This window comes from Cydia strobilella, chromosome Z, assembly GCF_947568885.1.
Source record: "Cydia strobilella chromosome Z, ilCydStro3.1, whole genome shotgun sequence".
Classification (NCBI taxonomy): Eukaryota; Metazoa; Arthropoda; class Insecta; order Lepidoptera; family Tortricidae; genus Cydia; species Cydia strobilella.
The window spans coordinates 45,954,290-45,976,938 of NC_086068.1; the positions used below are offsets into that span (position 1 = coordinate 45,954,290).

The window sequence follows — 22,649 nt, forward strand, 5'->3', positions numbered from 1 at the left end:
CTTGGGTCTTAGCATAGGTTATATCTATCTTTGGTCTTAGTCTGTCCAGAAAAAAAAACTTGACGTCGACGTACTTTGTTTGACAGCTTTTGACAGTGTTGCCAACTTGGCATAATTGGTGCCAGATATGGCATAATTTCACACTCTCTGGCATCGAAAATTTCCATTTAGCATCTGGCATCTTTTTTAGCATAATTTAGTGAATCAAGTGATTATGTCCCTAAGCCAAGTTTGAAACCTACTTGGCAGTGATAGACAATCCATGGCACAACCGTCAAAGGAAATTTTATACATACGAGGAATTATAATAAGTAACAGACTACCGCACAAAGAATATAATACCTCACCGCGACCTTTTTTTCATACGCGTTACCAATTCAATTGTCAATCAGATTATGCGAAAAATTGTCTTGTCTACACCCACTAATCTTTTTGTTTTATCTATGGTATAGTCAATGTCAATGTTATGTCATATGTCATAATGGCCGGTTTTTTGTTACCTATAATATTTTTGCATCTTTTTTAGCACATTTCAAAATTATTTAGCATAATTTAGACATAAGTCTGGCATTTTTTCAAATTCCCAGTTGGCAACACTGGTTTTGATTTGATTTGAATTTTTTATGAATGCGACTGAAGGACTTGTATCCATGGTCATGAAATAAATTAAAAAAAAAAAATTTGATTTGAATTGAACTTGTGTTGGTTGTGCTTGTGCCACAAAATTGTGTTCATGTTTTGCTGTTGCGTTTTATCCTAATATTTAAGATGTTAAGTATACAAATCCTGATATTTTGTGTTACTGCAACATTATCCTACAATGACGAGACATGTACTAAATACAATTCTTGTTCAGAAGACCACAATAAATATTCTAAAGGTAAGAAGTTACTTTTATAGCCGGTTGTTGGACTCGTTTCTCGACATAAATTAATAACTTCACCAGTATAATTTATTTTCAGACACTAATCAATGTACTTCAAATATTTTGAAAGAAATTCGAGCTGCTAATGCAGACTATGCGCCCTGCGAACGGCAAAACTGTAGCTGCCACAAGTCTGTGGTTGACCAAGACTTAGCACCATTTAAAGATGGAATTACGAAGGAAATGTTTTCGCTCGCTCAGTCGAAGGCCACCAAATATCAGGTATTACTTGAAGAATCCTTCAATCATAACTAAAATAGTTATCATCAATTTAAATTATCGTCGTCTGTTTGTCCATTGCTACAGATTAGTTGATATTAACTTTTAATTGCACAAAGGTTATATATACCTACAATACAATACAAATACGAGGGTTGCTACTTATGTATCCGGAATGGGCCACTTACTGGAACAATATTAAAAATATATATACAACATAATAGTACATTACGATACAAGTGCAAAAAATAGAAAATTCGCAACGAGTGGCGATAAATTAAAACATGACCGAAGGGAGTGTTTTACGTAGTGATGTACCGACTATGGGTTTGGCCGACTAGCCAACTAATAATAGCTCGGATGGCCGATTAGTCGGCTGACTAGTCGGATAGTGAGCCACAAGCAATCTTTAAATCCTTGCGTTGAGCTATTTGTCAAATGAACTGAAAGATGTACCCAGCTAGTTCAAAGACCTAATAATTGGTTGTGTGGAGTCCGAATTCAACTTTTTCAGTGATCTTTACTCAATTAGCAGTACACCATGTTGTTTTCCGTACGTAGTTAGTAGCTAATCAAGAGCGGACATAGGCTCGACTTCAATACAACTTCTTTCTCTATAGCCCTTTGAGCATAGACTTTTCTTTATTACGATTGTAATTGTAACCAACTACAAAATATTATACGGACTGCGAAGTCATACCTATCTACATGAATTTAATATGATAATATGAACAATAATAGTTGTAGTATGATATACCCTAAACAGGTAGGTATTAATTTGAGTAAAATAGGTATAAAGTAAAACATGTGCTATCGCTGTTGCTGCTGCAGCTGTTTATTACGTGCATATCCTGTTTTTCTGTAACAAGTAATAGGCCAACTAGTCTGCCTTTTTTGCTGACTAATCGCCGACTACAAATATGGCCGGATAATTGGCTTTCCCGACTAGTCGGTACATCCCTAGTTTTATGTCGACACGAGTTGCGAATTACCTATTTGCACATATTCGTTTTACAGTACATATGGCCCTTTAAATTTTCGACACAGCTACGTAATGTGCTAATTATCGCACTAGTGCGGTATTGTAGCACCATATGTACTGTAAAAAAATTAACTCTTTGGAAGTATAGTTTGTTTCATATATCTATCAATTGGTTTTACATTGTAGCGCCATTCTAAAAATTGCTTCTTTCATCTTCAACGGTGGTTTTTTACTTGTGAAAATTTTTCTGCGATGATTTTTTACGATTTTCGGCATTGATTAACTCAAAAACCGTTTAGTGAGTTTAATTGTGGTTGTAGTATGCTTACGGACGATTTAAAAATTAAAACCGGCCAAGTGCGAGTCGGACACGCGCACGAAGGGTTCCGTACCATTACGGAAAAAACAGCAAAAAAAACACGTTTGTTGGGAGCGTGTATGGGAGCCCCATTTAAATTTTATATTATTCTGTTTTTAGTATTTGTTGTTATAGCGGCAACAGAAATACATCATCTGTGAAAATTTCAACTGTCTAGCTATCACGGTTCATGAGATACAGCCTGGTGACAGACGGACAGCGGAGTCTTAGTAATAGGGTCCCGTTTTTACCCTTTGGGTACGGAACCCTAAAAAACGCTCCAAATCGGTTGTTATCTATTCCACAAAATATAGATGCTGTGCGCGAACTCATAATGCAAGACTCATAGTACATATCGCGAGATAGAGGCGTCTCTGGGGTCTCTGGGCAAAGGTATGACAAGCATTTGTAATTTTGTATATAAGCTATTACATGAACATTTATTTGGCTGAGCGTATTTTGCAAAATGCCTCCTTTTCCATTAAACATTACGACGTAACTATTAGTATTTATTCAAAAACTGTTAACGTTCTTAAATAATCATTTCCTAAACTAGCGGCTGAAATAGTTAAAGTTTTCATTTTCTCTTTTTAAATCTAAAATAAATGAGTTTTCTTGGGAGTATTTTTCAAAATTTGCAGTGAGAAGTGTCGTTTCGGTTGCCAATTTTGCAGTAAACAAGAATCATTTGGTACGTGAATGATTACAATTCAATTCACCATATCTTGTACGAGGGGCTGAAATGATTGAAAAACAAAGATTCATTTAAAAAGATTGATAAAATACCTTCCGAGTTTTCTTCATTTTTTCGGTGAAAACAGGGTCGCATAATATTTTTTTATCGCAAATTGTACTTATATTTTGCCCTCAAAATAATATTATAGCAAACTTTAACTTTATGTCAACCCATAAAAAAAACATAACTATAGGACTTATTTTGCCGTAAATTTAAATATTTTTAAAAGACGTATAAATCACGCTGCACCGACGCTGCGCGCTCAGTCTCCGCCGGGCGCGCTTAGGGGACGGACCTGTGCTCGATCGTCAGGCGTTTATTGCGTTCGTAACCAGCGAGCTAGTTCCGAGAAGTGGTGTATACTGCGATTAGAAAATCTTGATCCTTAGGTGATCAATGTAATCATAGGTACATTTTTTCGCCTAGGTGATCGGGTCTGTTCAGGGTGCCTAGCCAAGATGCCAACCGTTTAGGTACCTATAGTTTACATTAAAACCAAATCTGTAGCTGGCCTCTGAATGGGTAGTAAAAACGGGTTCCGTATGTCTTTCCCTTTCCAGATGACCAAGATGCCAACCGTTTAGGTATCTATTATATAATTTACATTAAAACCAAATCTGTAGCTGGCCTCTAAAATGGGTCGTAGAAACGCGTTCCTTGTGTCTTTCGCTTTCTAGATGACCAGGGTGCCTAGCCAAGATGCCAACCGATTAGGTACCTATAGTTTACATTAAAACCAAATCTGTAGCTGGCCTCTGAATGGGTAGTAGAAACGGGTTCCGTATGTCTTTCCCTTTCCAGATGACCAAGGTGCCTAGCCAAGATGCCATCCGTTTAGGTACCTAGAATATAATTTACATTAAAACCAAATCTGTAGCTGGCCTCTAAAATGGGTCGTAGAAACGCGTTTCTTGTGTCTTTCGCTTTCTAGATGACCAGGGTGCCTAGCCAAGATGCCAACCGTTTAGGTACCTATAGTTTACATTAAAACCAAATCTGTAGCTGGCCTCTAAATGGGTAGTAGAAACGGGTTTCGTATGTCTTTCCCTTTCCAGATGACCAAGATGCCAACCGTTTTGGTATCTATAATATAATTTACATTAAAACCAAATCTGTAGCTGGCCTCTAAAATGGGTAGTAGAAACGCGTTCCTTATGTCATTCGCTTTCCAGATGACCAGGGTGCCTAGCCAAAATGCCAACCGTTTAGGTAACTATAGTTTACATTAAAACCAAATCTGTAGCTGGCCTCTGAATGGGTAGTAGAAACGGGTTCCGTATGTCTTTCCCTTTCCAGGTGGCCAGGGTGTCCACAGCCAAGATGCCAACCGTTTACGCTCCGTAGCGAACGAAACGCAACCGTCTCTGTCGCACTAATATGGAAGAGTGATAGAGAGAGATTACCCTATCGTTCGCTGCGGAACGAACGACTGGCATCTTGGCTAGGCACCCAGGTTTAGGTACCTATAGTTTACATTAAAACCAAATCTATAGCTGGCCACTGTAATGGGTAATAGAAACGCGTTCCGTATGTGTTTCGCTTTGCAGATGACCAGGGTGCCTAGCAAAGATGCCAACCGATTACGCTCCGTAGCGAACAAAACGCAACCGTCTCTGTACTAATATGGAAGAGTGATAGAGAGAGATTAAGCTATTGTTCGCTACGGAAGGAATGACTGGCATCTTGGCTAGGTACTCTGGTCATCTGGAAAGCAAAACACATACGGAACGCATTTCTATTACCCATTTCAGTGGCCAGCTACGGATTTGGTTTTAATTGGTTTTAACGTAAACTGTAGGTACTAAACCCGAGTGCCTAGCCAAAATTCCAGTCGTTCGTTCCGAAGCGAACAATAGCTTAATCTCTCTCTATCACTCTTCCATATTAGTGCGACAGAGACAATTACGTTTCGTTTGCTACTGAGCGTAAACGGTTGGCATCTTGGCTAGGCACCCTGGTCATTTGGAAAGCGAAAGACATACGGAACGCGTTTCTATTACCCATTTCAGAGGCCAGCTGCAGATTTGGTTTTAATGTAAACTATAAGTACCTAAACGGTTGGCATCTTGGCTAGGCACCCTGGTCATCTCTGGGTACAAGTATGTATATTTTCTTAACATAATAAACTGACATTGCTACTACCATGCATATAAAATAAAATAAAAGAGTGGCTATAACAATAAAATTAATGTTACTTGCTATTGAAATCGACAACGATCAAGATTATTCTTCTCTGCGGTCAAAACGCGTTATAGTTGCCGGCGCTCGCGTACCGCGCGTCAACGCCATCTATTGAGTGTTACTTCGTGAAATCGATGAACGCTCCAGGGAATAAGGCCTCTTAAGAAAAGAAAACATCGATAACAAGCCATTTTTGCGTACATACGTTTTGTATAGCAAAATCAGAATTGAAAAAGTGCTATGTAAAGTGGTTTCAACGTTTAAAAAAGCACATCGTTTATCTTGGCGAACAAATATAAGAACAACAAAAACGTATATAACTAGTTTTTTTTTTTTTTTTGCTTTTCCGAATACATAAGTAGCATCCCTCGTACTATTTATTGCACATCTCTATAAAAGAAAACAGAAACACAAGCAGAGGTAAACAACAGGCGCTCTTCTCGCTAAAAAGTTATCTCTTCCATACAACCTTTATATACTACTAAATGAATTAAGTTTATATGTAATTTATTTCATTGTAATTAAGTTGATTTTTGGCATAGTAAAATGTTGGAAAGTTTGAACTAGTCTGTGTCTTATACACTGAAATAGATGTCATATAGACATATATGTATTAAAGAAAAAGTGACAAAGCCCTCCAGTGTTGAAGGCCGGATTCGAACCGGCGTCTAGCAATCCGGGCTAATGCCTTGGCCTCCCTGCCAGGGCGGAACCCGTCCCAATTTCTGGACTATATGCCATCTTACTAAGACTAGGCGTCCTGGGCGAGCAGTAAGCGCTTGCACCTCCTATACGAATTCCGTACGGAATTACGATATAGCGATATCTTTTGGGAACAAATCAAATTATTTTATGAAATGTTTTGATTTGTGTTTTTAAGTAAGTAGTCACACTACTATATATAAACTATAAACTGTAATAGATGTCATATATTAAAGAAAAAGTGACGAAGCCCTCCAGTGGTGAAGGCCGGATTCGAACCGGCGTCTTTAGCGTGCGTCGGCGTCTTTAATAAAATAAAGTAAATTTCTGAAAATTTGTACGGACCACGTCCGTACAAACCTACCTTTTCTCTGCAGCTGACTGTACCCTGTAAGTTTGTTTTTTGTAGTTTTTATTTCACCGTTCTGTCGCAATGCATGATTTATGTTATGTATCCATGCCAAATTGCAGCTTTCTAGCACTAACGGTCACGGAGCAAAGCCTCGGACAGACAGACAGACAGACATGGCGAAACTATAAGGGTTACTAGGTGACTACGAAACCCTAAAAAAGACGGAAAACTGTCAAAGGGTGTGTTGCTGTTGCACGACAATGCAATGCGCCGGTTCACAAAAGCCATGTTGTGACTGCATGCTGCTCTTAACAGGTGCGGCTTGGAATCGCTGGTTCACCCACCCTAGCACCCTACATTCCGGATCGGGCCCCCAGCTATTATAATTTGTTCCCAAATTAAAAAAAAAACTAGGAGGAAAAAAATTGTGACTATGAAGAAGTGAAGGAGGCAATTTTTTTCTTTGATGGTCTACACAAATTAATTAGTCGATCTGAGAAATGCATTAAACTCGAGAGTAAATATATAGATAATTTTTAAGAAAAAAAAACCGACTTCAATGGGGGATGCCGCTGAAAGTTTACTTATTGTTGATGGTGCACTCTTAGATTCCAGACAATGAAATGAAAAAGAGCATATTTTGCCTAATTATCCTAATCCATCGTTTGCCTAATTGCCTAAATTATTATAATAATGTAGAAAAGGCGGTAAAACCACCCACTTTTCTAGTAGCATTTCGTTTTTGTAAAGGTCGCAGTTCTAACCTAACCTAACCTACTTTTCTGATAGCATTTCGTTTCTGTAAGGGTCACAGTTCTAACCTAACCTAACCCACTTTTCTAGTAGCATTTCCGGGTCCGGATCCGAGTCCGGGTCCGTGTCCGGGTCCAAGTTTGGGTCAGAGTTCGGTCCGGGTCCGGATCCGAGTTGGGATCCATGTCCAGACCCGGGTCCGGGTCCAAGTCCGGGTCCAAGTTTGGGTCTGAGTCCATAAGGAAGAGAACAAATCGCCAAACGTGAACTATGTGTCATTGAAGAGTTCCATTCTGGTCATCATCATCATCATCAAATGTCACTTTTTTAATTGTAAATGCTGGATTTGTTGATGAAGATACAAAAATCACAATATGTATGCCTTTCACATTTGAGGAGTTCCCTCGATTCCTCATGGATCCCATCATCAGAACTCGAGCTTGACAAAAATGTTTCTTGAAAACCTATCTTGCTTAACATACATAACGAAGAGGACAAATCGCCAAACGTGAACTATGCGTCATTGAAGAGTTCCGTTCTGATCATCATGAGCAGTTCCACTTCATCAAATGTCACTTTTTTAAATGTAAGTGCTTGATTTGTTGATGAAAATACTAAAATCACTATATGTATGCCTTTAACATTTGAGGAGTTCCCTCGCTTCCTCATGGATCCCATCATCAGAACTGCGTTTTGGCAGAAACGGGACCAATCTGTATGTATATACTTACAATCAAAAAAAGAATTTTCAAAATCGGTCCAGAAATGAGTTATGGAGTAACAAACATTTAAAAAAAAACAACCGAATTGATAACCTCCTCCTTTTGAAATCTTGAAGTCGGTTAAAAAAGAAAAATACTTCTAGTTTTATTTAATTTGCAAATACTTCATTCCGCGAATATTTGTACCTCTCCTCGTATACACGGTGTTTCCTATAACAGGAGCAATAAATTAAACTGGTTCGCCTCAAACTGACCAACATTTGTTCAGCAACTTTTTAAAATTATGAAATTTTTAGATTATACCTCTGTGTGTTTGACGTTGCTTGTCACCCTTTAAACATAACAAATTTTGCAATACAGTCAGTCTTAGTGTAATGAAAATCAAAACACAAGTTATTTTTAAAAGTTGCTGAACAAATGTTGGTCAGTTTGAGGAGTACAGCTTAATTTAATGCTCCTGTCCTGTTACAGAATTTCTCTTAGTAGTAGGCGTATTTTGCTGGACCTAATGTTCTTGCACAAACTTCTAAACGACAAGATTGATTGCATGCATATGGTTAGTCAGATAGGGCTGAAAGTGCCGTCTCGTTTGCCACGTTACCCTTGTGCCTTACTCAATGTGCGTCGTAGTCGAACTAACCTATTAGCTCATTCCCCTTTGCCTCGCCTGGCTCGCCTATACAACAAGCATGCTAATAATGTTCCTTCTTTGGATGTGTTTCACGATAGTGAAGTCTTATTTAAAAACAAATTATTGTCTGTTGACAACCTCAGCTAGCTCGGCTAACTTACCTTAGTTATTGTTAATATCAACTATTAGGTGTCTTGTTAATTGGTATTATAAATTTATTCTAGATTTTTGTAATGTATACTAAGTCTTTTTCTAGGTGTTACTGTTGACTTAATGTTTAAATTAATATAATAATGCATGCTGTGATTGCCTGTAAGTGGGGGATCAATAAAAAATGTGCCCTTTTTGTAAGTTAATACTAGTATGTAAATTGTATCTTCTGTTGGTGATCCTAATAAACAAATAAACAAATAAATAAACAGAAAGCACCCGATATATATAATTTCTGATTTGTTTCAGATAATTGAAGGTAAACTATATCGGCAAAAAGATTGCCATTTCCCAGCCAGATGTTCAGGTGTAGAACATTACTTGAACGCTTTGGCACCAAAGTTGCCAAATATGGAGCTAGCCATAAATACTCGAGATTGGCCTCAAGTTAACCATGTTTGGGGTCATGTGAAGGCACCTGTATTTTCATTTAGCAAGGTATAAGAAACGGTCTTGTAATAGTAGATTGTTAACCAAGGGATGAAAAGCACTCATTTCTGCTGAGGTGTTTTGGCGCTCGAACGCAGTGAGAGCGCCAATAGTCCGAGGCAGAAATGATGCCTTTCACCCGAGTTAAACACTCTACTTTTCATTTCGAATACGAGAAAAGTAAAATGCATGTATTTTGTTAAAAACATGGCTAAGTATACATTTTTATAGTATTTCTTGAGGGTACTTTCAATTAACAATTCAGGCAAAAGTATCGTTATTTATGGAATGGAGAGTCAAACATCAAAATGGAAATTTTATAACAAATCCATTTAAACTCAAATTTCAATTGCGTATCGTAACAAAATTAAAAAAATCGTACTTCGAACGTGAAATGCTCTAGTGCAGACACGTATCATTTTCTGCGCACCTTTTAGAACAACAATGACTCTCTTTCAGAGCATGAGAAATGAAAAAATTGTTTACTTGTTTGTAATATGTAGGTAATGATGGCAATGCATAGCCAAGTTTGCCCTATTGCTTCTTTTTCCTTAATAGGCATGATGACAGATTTTGAAAAACTGTCCTATAATGTTAGGAATCATAAATTATTTACTATGAATAACACATTTCTGCATTTAATAAAGGTTTAGTAGGTAAAAACTACATTTTAGTTTTTAGATTTTAAATTCGCTCCAAAACGCTTGTAAGTGTCATGGCGTCCCTAGTGACGTCAAGTTCATATAAACTAAACGCACGTTGTAGGCGTTCCTTAGAAGCTTATTAAATAATTTGTTTATTTCGTATTATCAAATATGAATACCAAAGTGTATAAATGTTGTGCGGTTCATCAATAACATCTCCTAATGAGTTATTTGTGCATGTTCCACACAATAAAACAACACGTAACAAGTAGCTTAAACTTGCAAGGCGAGACAACGGCCGTATTGCCTAATCTCTCTATACCTTACAGTATCTATCTTGTTTGAGGCGTAACTATAATATAAAAGTTGCATAAGAGTAGGTTTTTGAGGTTAGGTTTCAATAGATAATGACAAATTCTAATATTAACCTGCTACACATAAAAAGCGGTTTTACAGGATTTGGTTTCAGTTTATTACTTAAATTAGTATGATTTTTATATAATTATAAATATTGTTTATTGTACTTGAATCATACGATCTTACCCGATGTCCGAAACTTTGCCGAACTCACCTTACAAGGAACTTTGGACATTTCTAAATTCTATACAAAAGTCTTCGTTTGATTGTAAAAACTCCAAGCATCATCACATCGATTCTAGGCAAATTAGCACTGTTTGCCCTAATAAATCCTTGTTCCATGATTCAAGTTATTATTATTAGTTAATATTCGGTTTAATCTACTTAAATTAAATCCGTGAATCATAAATAAAATACCGGGAGAACCATAGGAGAACCAGTACTTTCAGTACTTTGGATATTTGTTGACATGAACGTGACGTCATTCGCTCTGATTGTTGATCACCGAATCATGGCGAACTTGCGTATTTTGTAATTTTATTTTAACAAAACATTTACCAATCTCGCCAAACATAAAAAAAATAATGCGTTTTTCGTATTCTACGACTAAAGTTTCGTTAAATAAATATAATATAATATTTTAGTGACTTTTCATTACTGTCATCATGCCTATTGCCCAAATGAGTTTACCCTTCTCTGGCTTTTCTTGGCAATGTTTCTTAGAAGATACAGAATTTTACACCCTCTTTTTGTATTTTTTTGCTCTATCAGGCGTAAGCGAGGCTTGAACTCAACTTGATTTATTTAATTTACCAAGAAAAGGGTTAACTTCCTGCAAAGGTCGGATATAGTGCTTGTTTTAATACTAGAAAACACTAAAGACACTACAACAAACACTAAAGAAAAATTGTAACACTAAAAATGATTGCTTTATTTGACACAGATTGTATTTATACACGGTGGCTAAATTATAAGTAGGAGGTTTTGGGATTATACTGAGCAACTTTTACTACGGTACCAACCCCGAAATTGCGAAAAAACATTTGGCTCTTTCATACATTTTGGCTGGTCTATTTTCTAGGGGAGGGTAAATATTTTTTCCCCTCACTAGCTCGGAAAGTTGTCTTTTATCCTTCAATACAAGCGGGGAAAAACGCGTTTTATCCACTAGTGGGGAAAGTAATTTGACCTTGGATGGAGCGTGTTTAAGTAGCTTGACAGATAACAAAACGTAAATCGTTTATGATAATGATTCGTTCGATATTAATTATCATTATATAAATAGTTTGAGAATCTAATAAAAAATACCAAATTTAGCTTTATTTAATGATTTTAAGTCATAATCCTTAAAATCCATAAGAAACGTTTGTTTTTTTATAATGATGTTAAATATAATTCTGAACGCACAAGTTGAGTCGATGCAATTTCAAAACGCATCGTTGACATTTCATACGTCAGAAATGTCAACATTGTCAACAATTTTTTTACCAAAAAACTTTTCTCACCGACTCGCGTAAAAATACACAACTTCAAGAGTTTTCTGTTATAATATCGTAAAGAAATGAGTGATTCCAGTGATGAAGATGATCATTTTCCTCGCTATAGTGAGGTGAAAAGTTTTGTGTTATACACGGGCGCAAATGTATTTTACTTCTCGTGTGTTGAAACACTCGCTACGCTCAGGATTCTATTTTAGAACCACTCGCTTCGCTCGTGGTTCACCTATAGAATCCTTTCGCTTGCTTGTGTTTCAATTCTACACTCGCGGGTAAAATACAACTTTGCACCCTTGTATAACAAATAACTATTCTCGGGATTTCGTGGTTGGTTCCATACTTAGTCAGTATAATCCCAAAACCTTCCTGGCAACGGGAATGCACTTATTTTTTAGCCACCCTGTAAATAGACCAATAGGTCCCTATGGCTCATTACTGGGTGTTTAAGATTAGATTAAAAATCAAAGGTTTTGATTTTAAAGATAGGCAGCTGTCCCACTGCCAACAAGAAAGCGATCAGCTATCATCTAGTTTCTTGCTTAAGAGTCTTACAAACCCGTCGCCATAAAGCCGCTCCCATTCCATCAAAACTAATATACTCTCATTTTTAGGGTTCCGTATCCAAAGGGTAAAAACGGGACCCTATTACTAAGACTCCGCTGTCTGTCTGTCTGTCCGTCTGTCACCAGGCTGTATCTCATGAACCGGGATAGCTACAGTTGAAATTTTCACAGATGTATTTCTGTTGCCGTTATAACAACTAATACTAAAAACAGAATAATATATATATTTAAGTGGGGCTCCCATACAACAAACGTGATTTTTTTGCCGTTTTTTGCGAAATGGTACGGAACCCTTCGTGCGCGAGTCCGACTCGCGCTTGACCGGTTTAAAAAAAAATACCGGAATTTCAACCTGTCAAAATAAACAACGTAGCCATTCAAAAAGTGGAAAAGAAAAAATATCTAGGGTTAATACTGGATAAAAACTTAAATTGGAAGCCACATACTGATAAAGTTAAATCCAAATTGACGTCATTAACCGGGGCCTTGCGCAGCTTTGTAAAAAATATTCCAACTCAAGTACGGTACACCATATATAACTCGCTCATAAAACCGCACATAGACTATTTAATCGAAGTGTGGGGGACTGCTGCTAAAACTCATCTCGAAGGACTCCAAATTGCCCAGAATAAACTCTTAAAAGTGCTATTTCAATATCATTATCTAACTCCAACAAAAACCTTATATAGCGAAAAGAAACTCCTGAATATAAATCAAACCTATGTGTACAACAACTGCCTATTAGTTAGGAAAATACTTAAAAACGATATACGTACTCAATTAAACTTCACTAGGAAACACCATGTGCAAAAAATGAAATTACGTAATGCCAATGACTTAAGACGATAGTCGCTAATGTGTCCTTGAGCGTCTCAGCGTCTCTGTACCCGCACCCCGTTCACTGCGATCGTACTTGAATTTACCACAACGAGGTTCAAAGAATAAGCTACAGCCCAGAGGCGCGCGGTTGGCGCTATGCTCGTATTTGTGTATCTTTTGCAGATATTTTGTCGTTTGAGTATGAGTAGATCATGCGTTTAGTGGAGGTCGTAAATGATAATAAAAATATATTCCCTTATGCACTATACTTTACAAGCCTCAATTAGTTAATTTGTGTTTTATCTGTTTCTTACAAATAAATACGTAAGTCAATTCGACAGATTAACATTTATAGCTAGAGCTTGGTATGTACGAAATTGAGGCATACAGTGTGTTTATTATATAGTCATTTTTTTATCCGTAATAAATAAATATAAATAATGCCATTTAATAGTTAACTTATAAAATTAAGTACCTACTACCTACATAATATAACATTTTGGGAATTGTTACCTACCTATTAGTGTTAAACTAGTATTATTTTTCGAATTTCGAAGTTTTCTCAAACATTACGTGGGAATATCATCATTACCTAGTCGGCTCATAAGTTCTGTCATATACATAGTATCAAATAAAATCAAAAGTTTAAGTTTATTCCGTATAATTTGTACAGCGTTTGAAAGCTTATAAACTAGAGAATCTAAATGTATAACATGTATTCAAAATGACCGCCATAATTATCTACACAGGCTTGAAGTCTTCGTGGCCAGTCGTCAATGGATTCACGCACCACTTTCATGTCGATATTGGCCACTGCCGTAGCAAGAGATTTTTTCAGCGAGTCTAGATTTGCATGAGGTTTTGAGCACACCTTTTCCTCTAAATACTGCCATATTTTATAGTCTAAAGGATTAAGATCTGGGCTAGAGGAGGGCCAATCTTCATGCCGTATAAAGTCGATTTTATTGGAGGCGAGCCAGGCTTGTGTAGACTTTGCCTTATGGGCTGGAGCAGAGTCCTGCTGGAAAACCCAATGCTGGTTTAGAAACATCGTATGGGATAGTGGTTTCACAATATTAGTCAACACCGTGTCTTGGTACACTTTGGCACTAGTTTTTACTCCTTTCTCACAAAAATGCATACTAGTGACGCCCGCATAAGAAACTCCCAGCCAAACCATCACAGATGAAGGGTGATGACCTCTTTGAGTACGGGGAATGCTATTAGACGCTTCTTTACTATTGCGAGCGTACACTATCATTTTGTTTATTACAGTTTTCTTCTATGTCAAAAATTTTCTCGTCCGTTTAGATCTTTAGATCTTTTAAGCCTTAAAGCTTTAAGCCGACCATTGAGAAGATGGCCAGTTTTTCGTTTATAAGCACGAAGTCTCAGGTCTTGATTAAGCACTCTTTTCACCGTGTTTTTGCTCAAACGCATCTGGAGGGCCATAACTTTTTGTTTCCTAGCGGGATTTCTGGCAATGCGTGCCCTAATTGCTTGTACAACCGCTGGAGTCCTAGCTGTACGCGGACGACCGCTTCTTTTCTTGTCATTTAAACTAGAGACCTCACTGTATCTTTCTATGGTACGATACACAAATCTTAGAGAGAATTTTAAATTTTCAAGTAGCTTAAAAATTTTAGTCGGCGAGTGACCACAACGATATAGTGCAATTATTGCGGTACGGCTATCTTTAAGCGTCCACTCCATGTTGAAGAAAACAGAAAATTGCAAAATTATACTACTCAAATATTTAATAAAGATTCGAAATTCAAATGCAGAACGGTTTTTGTTTTAGGAGTTCCAAATTTAAATTTTAAAGGCCAGTGACAGAACTTATGAGCCGACTAGGTATATTACAAGCGCGCCACAACCAAATCAGCGCGCTGCAGTTTTTTATTTTTTGGCCACAATAACCGATTTTGGTTAACGGCTATGTATGATGAACCCCTGTGGACGTCAGCTGCGGCTCCGTTGGTGGGTTGAGGAATGGCAGCCAGCGAAACACGCAAAAAAAAAATTGTCATCGCCTCCCGCTTGATACTTTGTCAGATGATAGTTTAGATGCTAATGTGAATAAAAAAAAATCTTTTCAGTCATCGCATCCCATTTCATTATACTTTGTCAGATGGAAGTTTAGAATTTAGATGACATTGTTAATTAAAAAAATCGTCGCCCGGTTGTATCGCGGTGGAAAACCGTCAGCTGTTAAAACATTATTGTTAGTTTAAAAATAATATTAATTGATTTAGCCGTTAAAAAGAAGAAATAACCAAAGTTAGCCGCAAAATGGCCCATTGTATTATTTTTATTACGGTGTCATTTCAAGAAAAAAATTAAATTTTATAATTGTTGAACAATAAATAAAGATTCCTATATATTTTTTTCATATTTTTTTTTGTTTACCCATTTAGAAGAAATACGCTCTAGACCGTAACAATAAGTAAGTATATAGTTTCTGAATTAAAGAGGTATTATTTACCATTATAATAATTTACCATCACCACGAAATGCAAGGTCTATTCGTATCTGAACAAGAAAACATTTGTAAAATATGAACTATCTATTGCGTTATAGCATAGGTACTCGTATTATCGTTGCGGTGGTAAGTAGTACGTTTGATTTTTTCCTTTCACCTTAATTTATAGTTTCGCCAAAAAAACTACGACAGGCCGTTTTGGTCTTTTTACTAAACGGCTTAATCAATTGTAAGGGTCATTATTTATAAATAGTTTATTTTTGGATTATGCCTACTTTCATTTATGATTCGCTTATAAAAGAATATCAATTGACTCTTACTTGTCACTGTTCGGTCTCATCATCAACCACCACCAATCAATGGGAGATTACCCAATCTCCCAACACAATTGAAAAAAAATTAACTTAAAAATAAATAAATATATATCTATATACAACGTAAATTGATAGCCTATAATAATCAATTAATTATTGTTTTGTTAGGAATCGAACTTTATTAAAAATGTAAAAATGGCAATATGTTAGAAAACTTTTATTTTTATATTTCAAATGAAGCTTTCTCAAACATAAGTGGAAATATTGTGATTATTTTCGTAATAATAGGCTGCGAAACACCGTGTTAAGCGCGCTAAAGCGCGTCGGAATCAAAACAACTTTCTGCAGTTATTTAATCTTTGGCCACAATAACTCCAATTTTATTGCACTTGGGCTCAGCACAAGCATACAGAGTACAAGGAAGGCGCGTGCCGGCCACGCTTTTTTCGAGCTACATACGCACGAAATGTTGATTAATATTCGATTTCTTTAAAAAAATATTATTTTCTAACATTATGAAACGTTGCATTTGTAGTGCCTGTTAAAACATTTATTTTAGTTTAAAAATAACTTTAATCAAATAAACCGTTTAGGAGATATAAGCAAAGTTAGTCGCACAACGGCCTGTCGTAATGTTCCTTTTATGGAGAAACTATAAGTCACAGGGAAAAGTCAAACGTTAGGAATGTTGTACATAAAATGTAGATTAATATATATTTTTTTCATAACTTTTTGTTGAACCGTTAAGCAGATATATACTCTAGAAAGTAAGAGTTTACGGCTAACAATAGCGACTAGCGCCTTAATATTACGTCCATCGCGAACCAACTACGGGCGTAAAAGTATCTTATACGAAGGTGCTCAATTGTTTAATAAACTTCCTAGAGTTATTAAAGAAACAAAATCAATGTCCCACTTTAAATCCCTGCTTAAAATTCACGCTTGAAAAAAAATCTAGTTAATACTCTTAAAAAGTTAAAACATAGTTATATGTAAAAGTACCTAATACTTACTTTATATACTTTCATAAATTGAACTTATCTCTGCAAATAGCAACCATAAAATATACCATTCTATAAACACAATTAAGATAGCTACATTAACGTAATAATAAGTATATATTTAAAATATACCCATAGACCTAAGTAACGCAACTTACCTATGTTATACTGTAACTACGCTCAGCGTATGCATGCCGCATCTAGTTTAAACCGTTCCGTACGCTGCCCGCTTCGCGGGCGGTCAGTTATAATAAATATTATTGTAAAACTGCCTGTATTATTTGTTAAATTAAGTATTTAAGTTTTTTGTGCGCTCTAAACAAAATCTAATAATCTGTTCTGTATTTATCTCGTCAAGTGAATTGTACAATTCTTATGAGAATAAATGATCTTAAATCTAAATACATACTTAAATCACATGAAACTTGGCATGAACATTTACGTTTATTATTTACTAGCTGTTGCCTGCGACTTCGTACGCGTGGATTTATATGTTGGTGGTTATATATTTTACATGAGCATAGAACATTATGCAGCAAAAGATATCAGTAGGGACGGTTAATCATTTGTTAATAATTATACAACGCATGAAATTTGTCTTTCACAAAATACGAAGTTTTAAGCCCCTAACTGAAAATAATTGTTCTCGATATAATCCCTCTCAACACTTTTCAAGTCCACTATTTAAAAAAAATGTTCGCTCTCGATGCAAACTTTATCAATCAGTTTTCGTCTATTTTAATATAATGCCCTTTTACCAAGTTTTATGTTCCTAGCTTAAACGAAAACTTGAATCACATATAAACTTACATCCCCTTCTTAAACCTCTTTGAATTTGGGTTGAATTATTAAGAACGTTGAAATAACTTTTTTAATACAGTTGCTCAAAAGTGCTACTTTTCGTGGCTGTTTAGCGTGCGGAAAGTTGGTTTTCGCGAACTAGTGCTTTTTACTTTTCCCTTTTTTTTTTAACTTGTTCCAATTCATGACTACTTATTGATGAGTGTTAATATTAGCTTCCTTTAAACGTCGTAATCAACATAAAAACCTACTGTTAATGTAAGAATACGAAAAATATGCATATTTCATATTTTATTACTTACCTCTTCATCATTATAAGTATTATAACACGTTTATTTTTTAATGTTGAAAAACCGTTCTTAATAAGTTGTCTAAATGGAACGGAACGCCTGTCAAAGAAGAGGCGTATTTTCTTACTGCAAGAAAGGCAAAGGCAACATTCGATATTGTTTTTATAAATATACGATACACAAATAATCGTAAATAACGCTATTTAGGTAATAATAGTACAATGTTATAATATTTACAATTGTTTCTGTCTTATAGAACATGCATTTGAAAAAAAAATTCATTGAAGTGGGTTCAATAATAATAACAAAATCTATTCTAGTCGAATAAAAGCTAGAAAAACACCTCTAAAATGTCAATGATGTCAGTGTCACAGAATTAATAATATAAGTTTCTAATCCCATTCCTTACTTGTTGCTTTTCTTATTTTTTCGCAACTGTATTAAAAAACGTCGTTCGATACACGTGCGGATATGTCATTCTTAACTCGTCCCGAGTCTTGCCACTCGCCTACGGCCCGTGGCAAGATATCTCGGTACTCGTGGAGTAATGCCATACTTTCCGCACTAGCATCGAAATGTACTATTTTTCTAATATTATACAATGCCTTTCTAAGAAGTTTCAAAGCATTTGTAATGGATTCAAACTTTCAACCCCTTTTTAACCCCTTTAGAGGATGAATATTTAAAAACGCTTAAATTACTTTTCTTATATTCTAATAATATGCCTTTATACAAAGACTGAAGTCCTGTACTCAAAAAAAAGGTTTGATCTCCATACAAAGTTTCAACCTCTTTTTTACCACCTTGGGGGATGAAGTTTGAAAAATGCTGAAATGAGTTTTCTTCCCTTTTAATTAAATATTTTTCTACGAAGTTTCAAAATTTCAAATTAAGGACCCCTACAAATTTTCAACCCCTTTTTAACCACTTTACGGGATGAATTTTTAAAACGCTGAAATTACTTTTCTTGTATTCTAATAATATGCCTTTATACAAAGATTCAAGTCCCGCACGCAAAGAAATGTTTGATCTCCATACAAATTTTCAACCCCGTTTTCACCACCTTGGGGGATGAATTTTCAAAAACGCTGAAGTCGGTTTTCTACTCTTTTAATGAAATATCTTTTTACAAAGTTTCTAATTCCTAGCTTAAAATAAAATTGGAACCCTATACAAAGATTCAACCCCTTTTTAACCCCTTTAAGAGGAATTTTTTTAAAATCGTTGAAATTACTTTTCTTCTATTCTGATAATATGCCTTTATACAAAAATTGAAGTCCCACACTCAATAAAATGTTTGATCTCCATACAAACTTTCAACCCCCTTTTCACCACCCTGGGGGACGAATTTTAATAAACGCTGAAATTAGTTTTTTTGTTTTTTAATATACAGTGTAAACTCTATAACGAATCTCAAGGGACCGAGCATTTTTTATTGTTATAGAGAGTTATCGTTATATGGAGTGAAGAAAAAAACAACCAAATTCACAAAAAAAAGTATGTACCTATTTGATAAAATTGGTAATTAGATTATTCTTATTACATACTTATAGTCTGTTAACTTTGCCTGATGTTTTTTACTATGCCAGATCGCTAGTACTTATTTTGTTACGCCTAGTACCTGGTGTGTTTAGTTTGGGTCCATCATTTCCAGAAAAAAACACGTAACGTAATGATGCACGTTTTTAAGGCAATTAACAATAATAAAAGAAAGACGGCTGTTTCTGACCTCAGAAGTTTCGGAACCTCAAAAGTTTTGTCGGCATCTTTTGTTAAATGATACGAAAACATGAACAATAAATATTTACTGTGTCAAAAAATGAACACATTTCTTCGTAATAGAGAATGGTTGCGCTATAGAGAGTTTATCAATGTATGGGTTTTAAATTAAACCAACCAAATTGTGCTCACTTCTGCGTTATAGGGAGTTTATCGTTATAGAGAGTAACGTTATACAGAGTTGACACTGTAATACATTTTTGTAAAGTTTCATTGCAAGTTCCTAGCTTAGAATAAAAACTGATACTTAAAACAAATTTCATCCCATTTTTAACACCCTTAGGGGTTTATTTTCCAAAAACGTCGAAATCACTTTTTTTGTAATCGGCTATTATGCCTTTCTAAGAAGTTTCAAAGCATTTTAATGAATTCAAACTTTCAACCCCTTATTAACCCTGTTAGGGGATGCATTTTTAAAAACGCTGAAATTACTTTTCTCGTATTCTAATAATATGCCTTTATACAAAGATTCAAGTCCCGCACTCAAAAAAATGTTTGATCTCCATACAAACTTTCAACCCCCTTTTCACCACCTTGGGGATGAATTTTTAAAAACGCTGAAATTAGTTTTCTTGTTTTTTAATATAATACCTTTTTGCAAAGTTTTAAGTTCCTAGCTTATAATAAAAGTCGAACCCCAAGACAAACTTTCATCCCCTTTTTAACCTACTTAGGGGTTGAATTTCCAAAAACGTCGAAATTATTTTTTTGTTAGCGGCTATTATGCCTTTCTAAGAAGTTTCAAACAATTTGTAATGGATTCAAACTTTCAACCCCTTTTTAACGATACGATACGATAAAATGTATTTCAATATGGATAAATGATTTTTTTTTATTTGCATTAATTATTTTTATGATTTTGACCCATGTTATCAGTGGATATGCGTTAAAATTGTTAAATAACAGACAAAACCCTCAACGCCCTCTATACAAGAGTAGGCCAAAGGTAGTGGCGCCATCTGATCGAGAATCAAATTTTCGTGATTTTCGAGGCACGTTTTTTCCTTTGACTGTATCCATCTATTACGGACGAATCTATCTTTGCTTATAATATCGTTTAAAAATATGAGCTGACCTTGATTGTATGGCGGCAGGCGGCGACTCTGAAGAATCGTACACGTAAATGTAGTCAATAGGATAAGATGCATATATTAATCATAGCCTGCTGGTTGTTAAATAAAAGTGCTAGCAAATTTTTATTTTGTTTATAAATGCTGTCGAAGTAATAAAACACTTATTAATAGTTGATACTCCGCTGATCGTCTAGCAGTCTAGCTGGCGAACGTGATGTAGATGATGAAAAGTAACAATTTTCAGACTAAGGATTATTATGACATAATGTATCCAGCTTGGAGTTTTTGGGAGGGTGGTCCAGCAATAGCATTATATCCTAATGGAATTGGCCGGTGGGACAAACACAGATTATCCATCTCTGCTGCTGCTGAAAGGTAAAGGTAACCAACATATAAGTACATACTGACCGGAATATCTATTTTCAGTTATTGTTGTCTCAATACACAGTACATACCTAATTTTGTACGCGTTGTCGCGTTTAATGCGTGTCACATAATTTCGTGAGAGTTTCAGGTATTTTTATCCTTGTTCTATACTTACTGTAAACTGTGTACTGTCACCATCAGATATACCGGAGCGGACAGCAGGCTAAGAAAAATCTGAATCTGCCACTACCTATGCATATAAGGAATTAAAGTTTTTATTCTAAATTTTCGCATTAGATCCCGAATTGGCTATCTCAGTTAAATATTGCCTGTTTATGCTATGAATATTTTGCAACATTTATGTATGTCATAGTTACAAAATAATAAGGGTTTCAAAATAGTTGAAGGTTGCTGAACTTTGTTCTTAATTTTCATTTATTTAGCTATTAATTTTACAGGTGGCCCTGGAGTATGAAAGAACAGAAAGGTTTCTTCAGAGGTTCTAGGACAAGTGAAGAGCGAGATGCACTTATTCTCCTGTCTAGGCTCATGCCCAATTTAGTTGATGCCCAGTACACAAAGAATCAGGCATGGAAATCCAAAGCGGTATGTAATTATTCGCGCTTATGCTTACAAATATCGATTTTATTCCATTTGTTAAAATAGAAAATAAACTTTTTAGTCCAAAACTTCCTACAATTGCCCGTTTGCGGTATAACCAGTTTTATAATTCTTTTTAATTTGCTTGTTTAACAACTCGGTAGATTATTACAGGACACGCTGGACGCGGAGCCAGCTGCAGAAGTATCTTTTGAAGAGCATTGCAAGTACAAGTATCTATTTAACTACAGAGGCGTCGCAGCGAGTTTCCGTTTCAAACATCTGTTTCTCTGCAAATCGTTAGTATTTCACGTGGGAAACGAATGGCAGGAATTCTACTATCCACCTTTAAAGCCATGGGTGCACTATGTACCATTAAGCCCAAAAGCCACCCAGTCAGAAATCGCCAAATATATAGAATTTTTCCAAGAAAATGATTCGTTGGCGCAGGAGATAGCAGAAAGAGGATATCAATTTATTTGGGAAAAATTGACTGCTAAGGATGTGAAATGCTACTGGAGGCACTTGCTGAAAAAATATGTCAAATTACTGAAGTACGACATTGTAAGGGATGCAGATCTGATCAAAATATCATAGGTACTGATAAAGCAAATACCTGATTCATCTTCTACTCTACCCTAAGAGAAGGCCTGCGCCTAGTGATGGGGCTAATATAGGCTGGTGAAAAAATTAAACAACTAGTTATTGGCAGATACAGAATTTTATTGAAATAGTTCAGGAGACTAGGATAACACAGAACTTCAAACATTGAGCTTGTACTACTAGTATTAAATCGAGATTAAATTTAAATGTGAGTAAATTGATTAGATATGATAGCCTACTAACATGTGAAAATCGCCATCT

General features: G+C 35.7%; 1 protein-coding gene across 1 annotated transcript; it reads left to right on the top strand.

Moving 5' to 3' along the window:
- The first annotated feature begins 720 nt into the window (after nucleotides 1-720).
- LOC134754893 (O-glucosyltransferase rumi homolog) lies at nucleotides 721-22,644 on the top strand. The gene is made up of 6 exons (XM_063691357.1): nucleotides 721-880; nucleotides 963-1,147; nucleotides 9,021-9,209; nucleotides 21,064-21,194; nucleotides 21,644-21,791; nucleotides 21,960-22,644. The coding sequence occupies exons 1-6, from the start codon at nucleotides 769-771 to the stop codon at nucleotides 22,380-22,382; spliced, it is 1,188 nt and encodes a 395-aa protein (XP_063547427.1). The 5' UTR covers nucleotides 721-768; the 3' UTR covers nucleotides 22,383-22,644.
- Nucleotides 22,645-22,649: the final 5 nt, after the last annotated feature.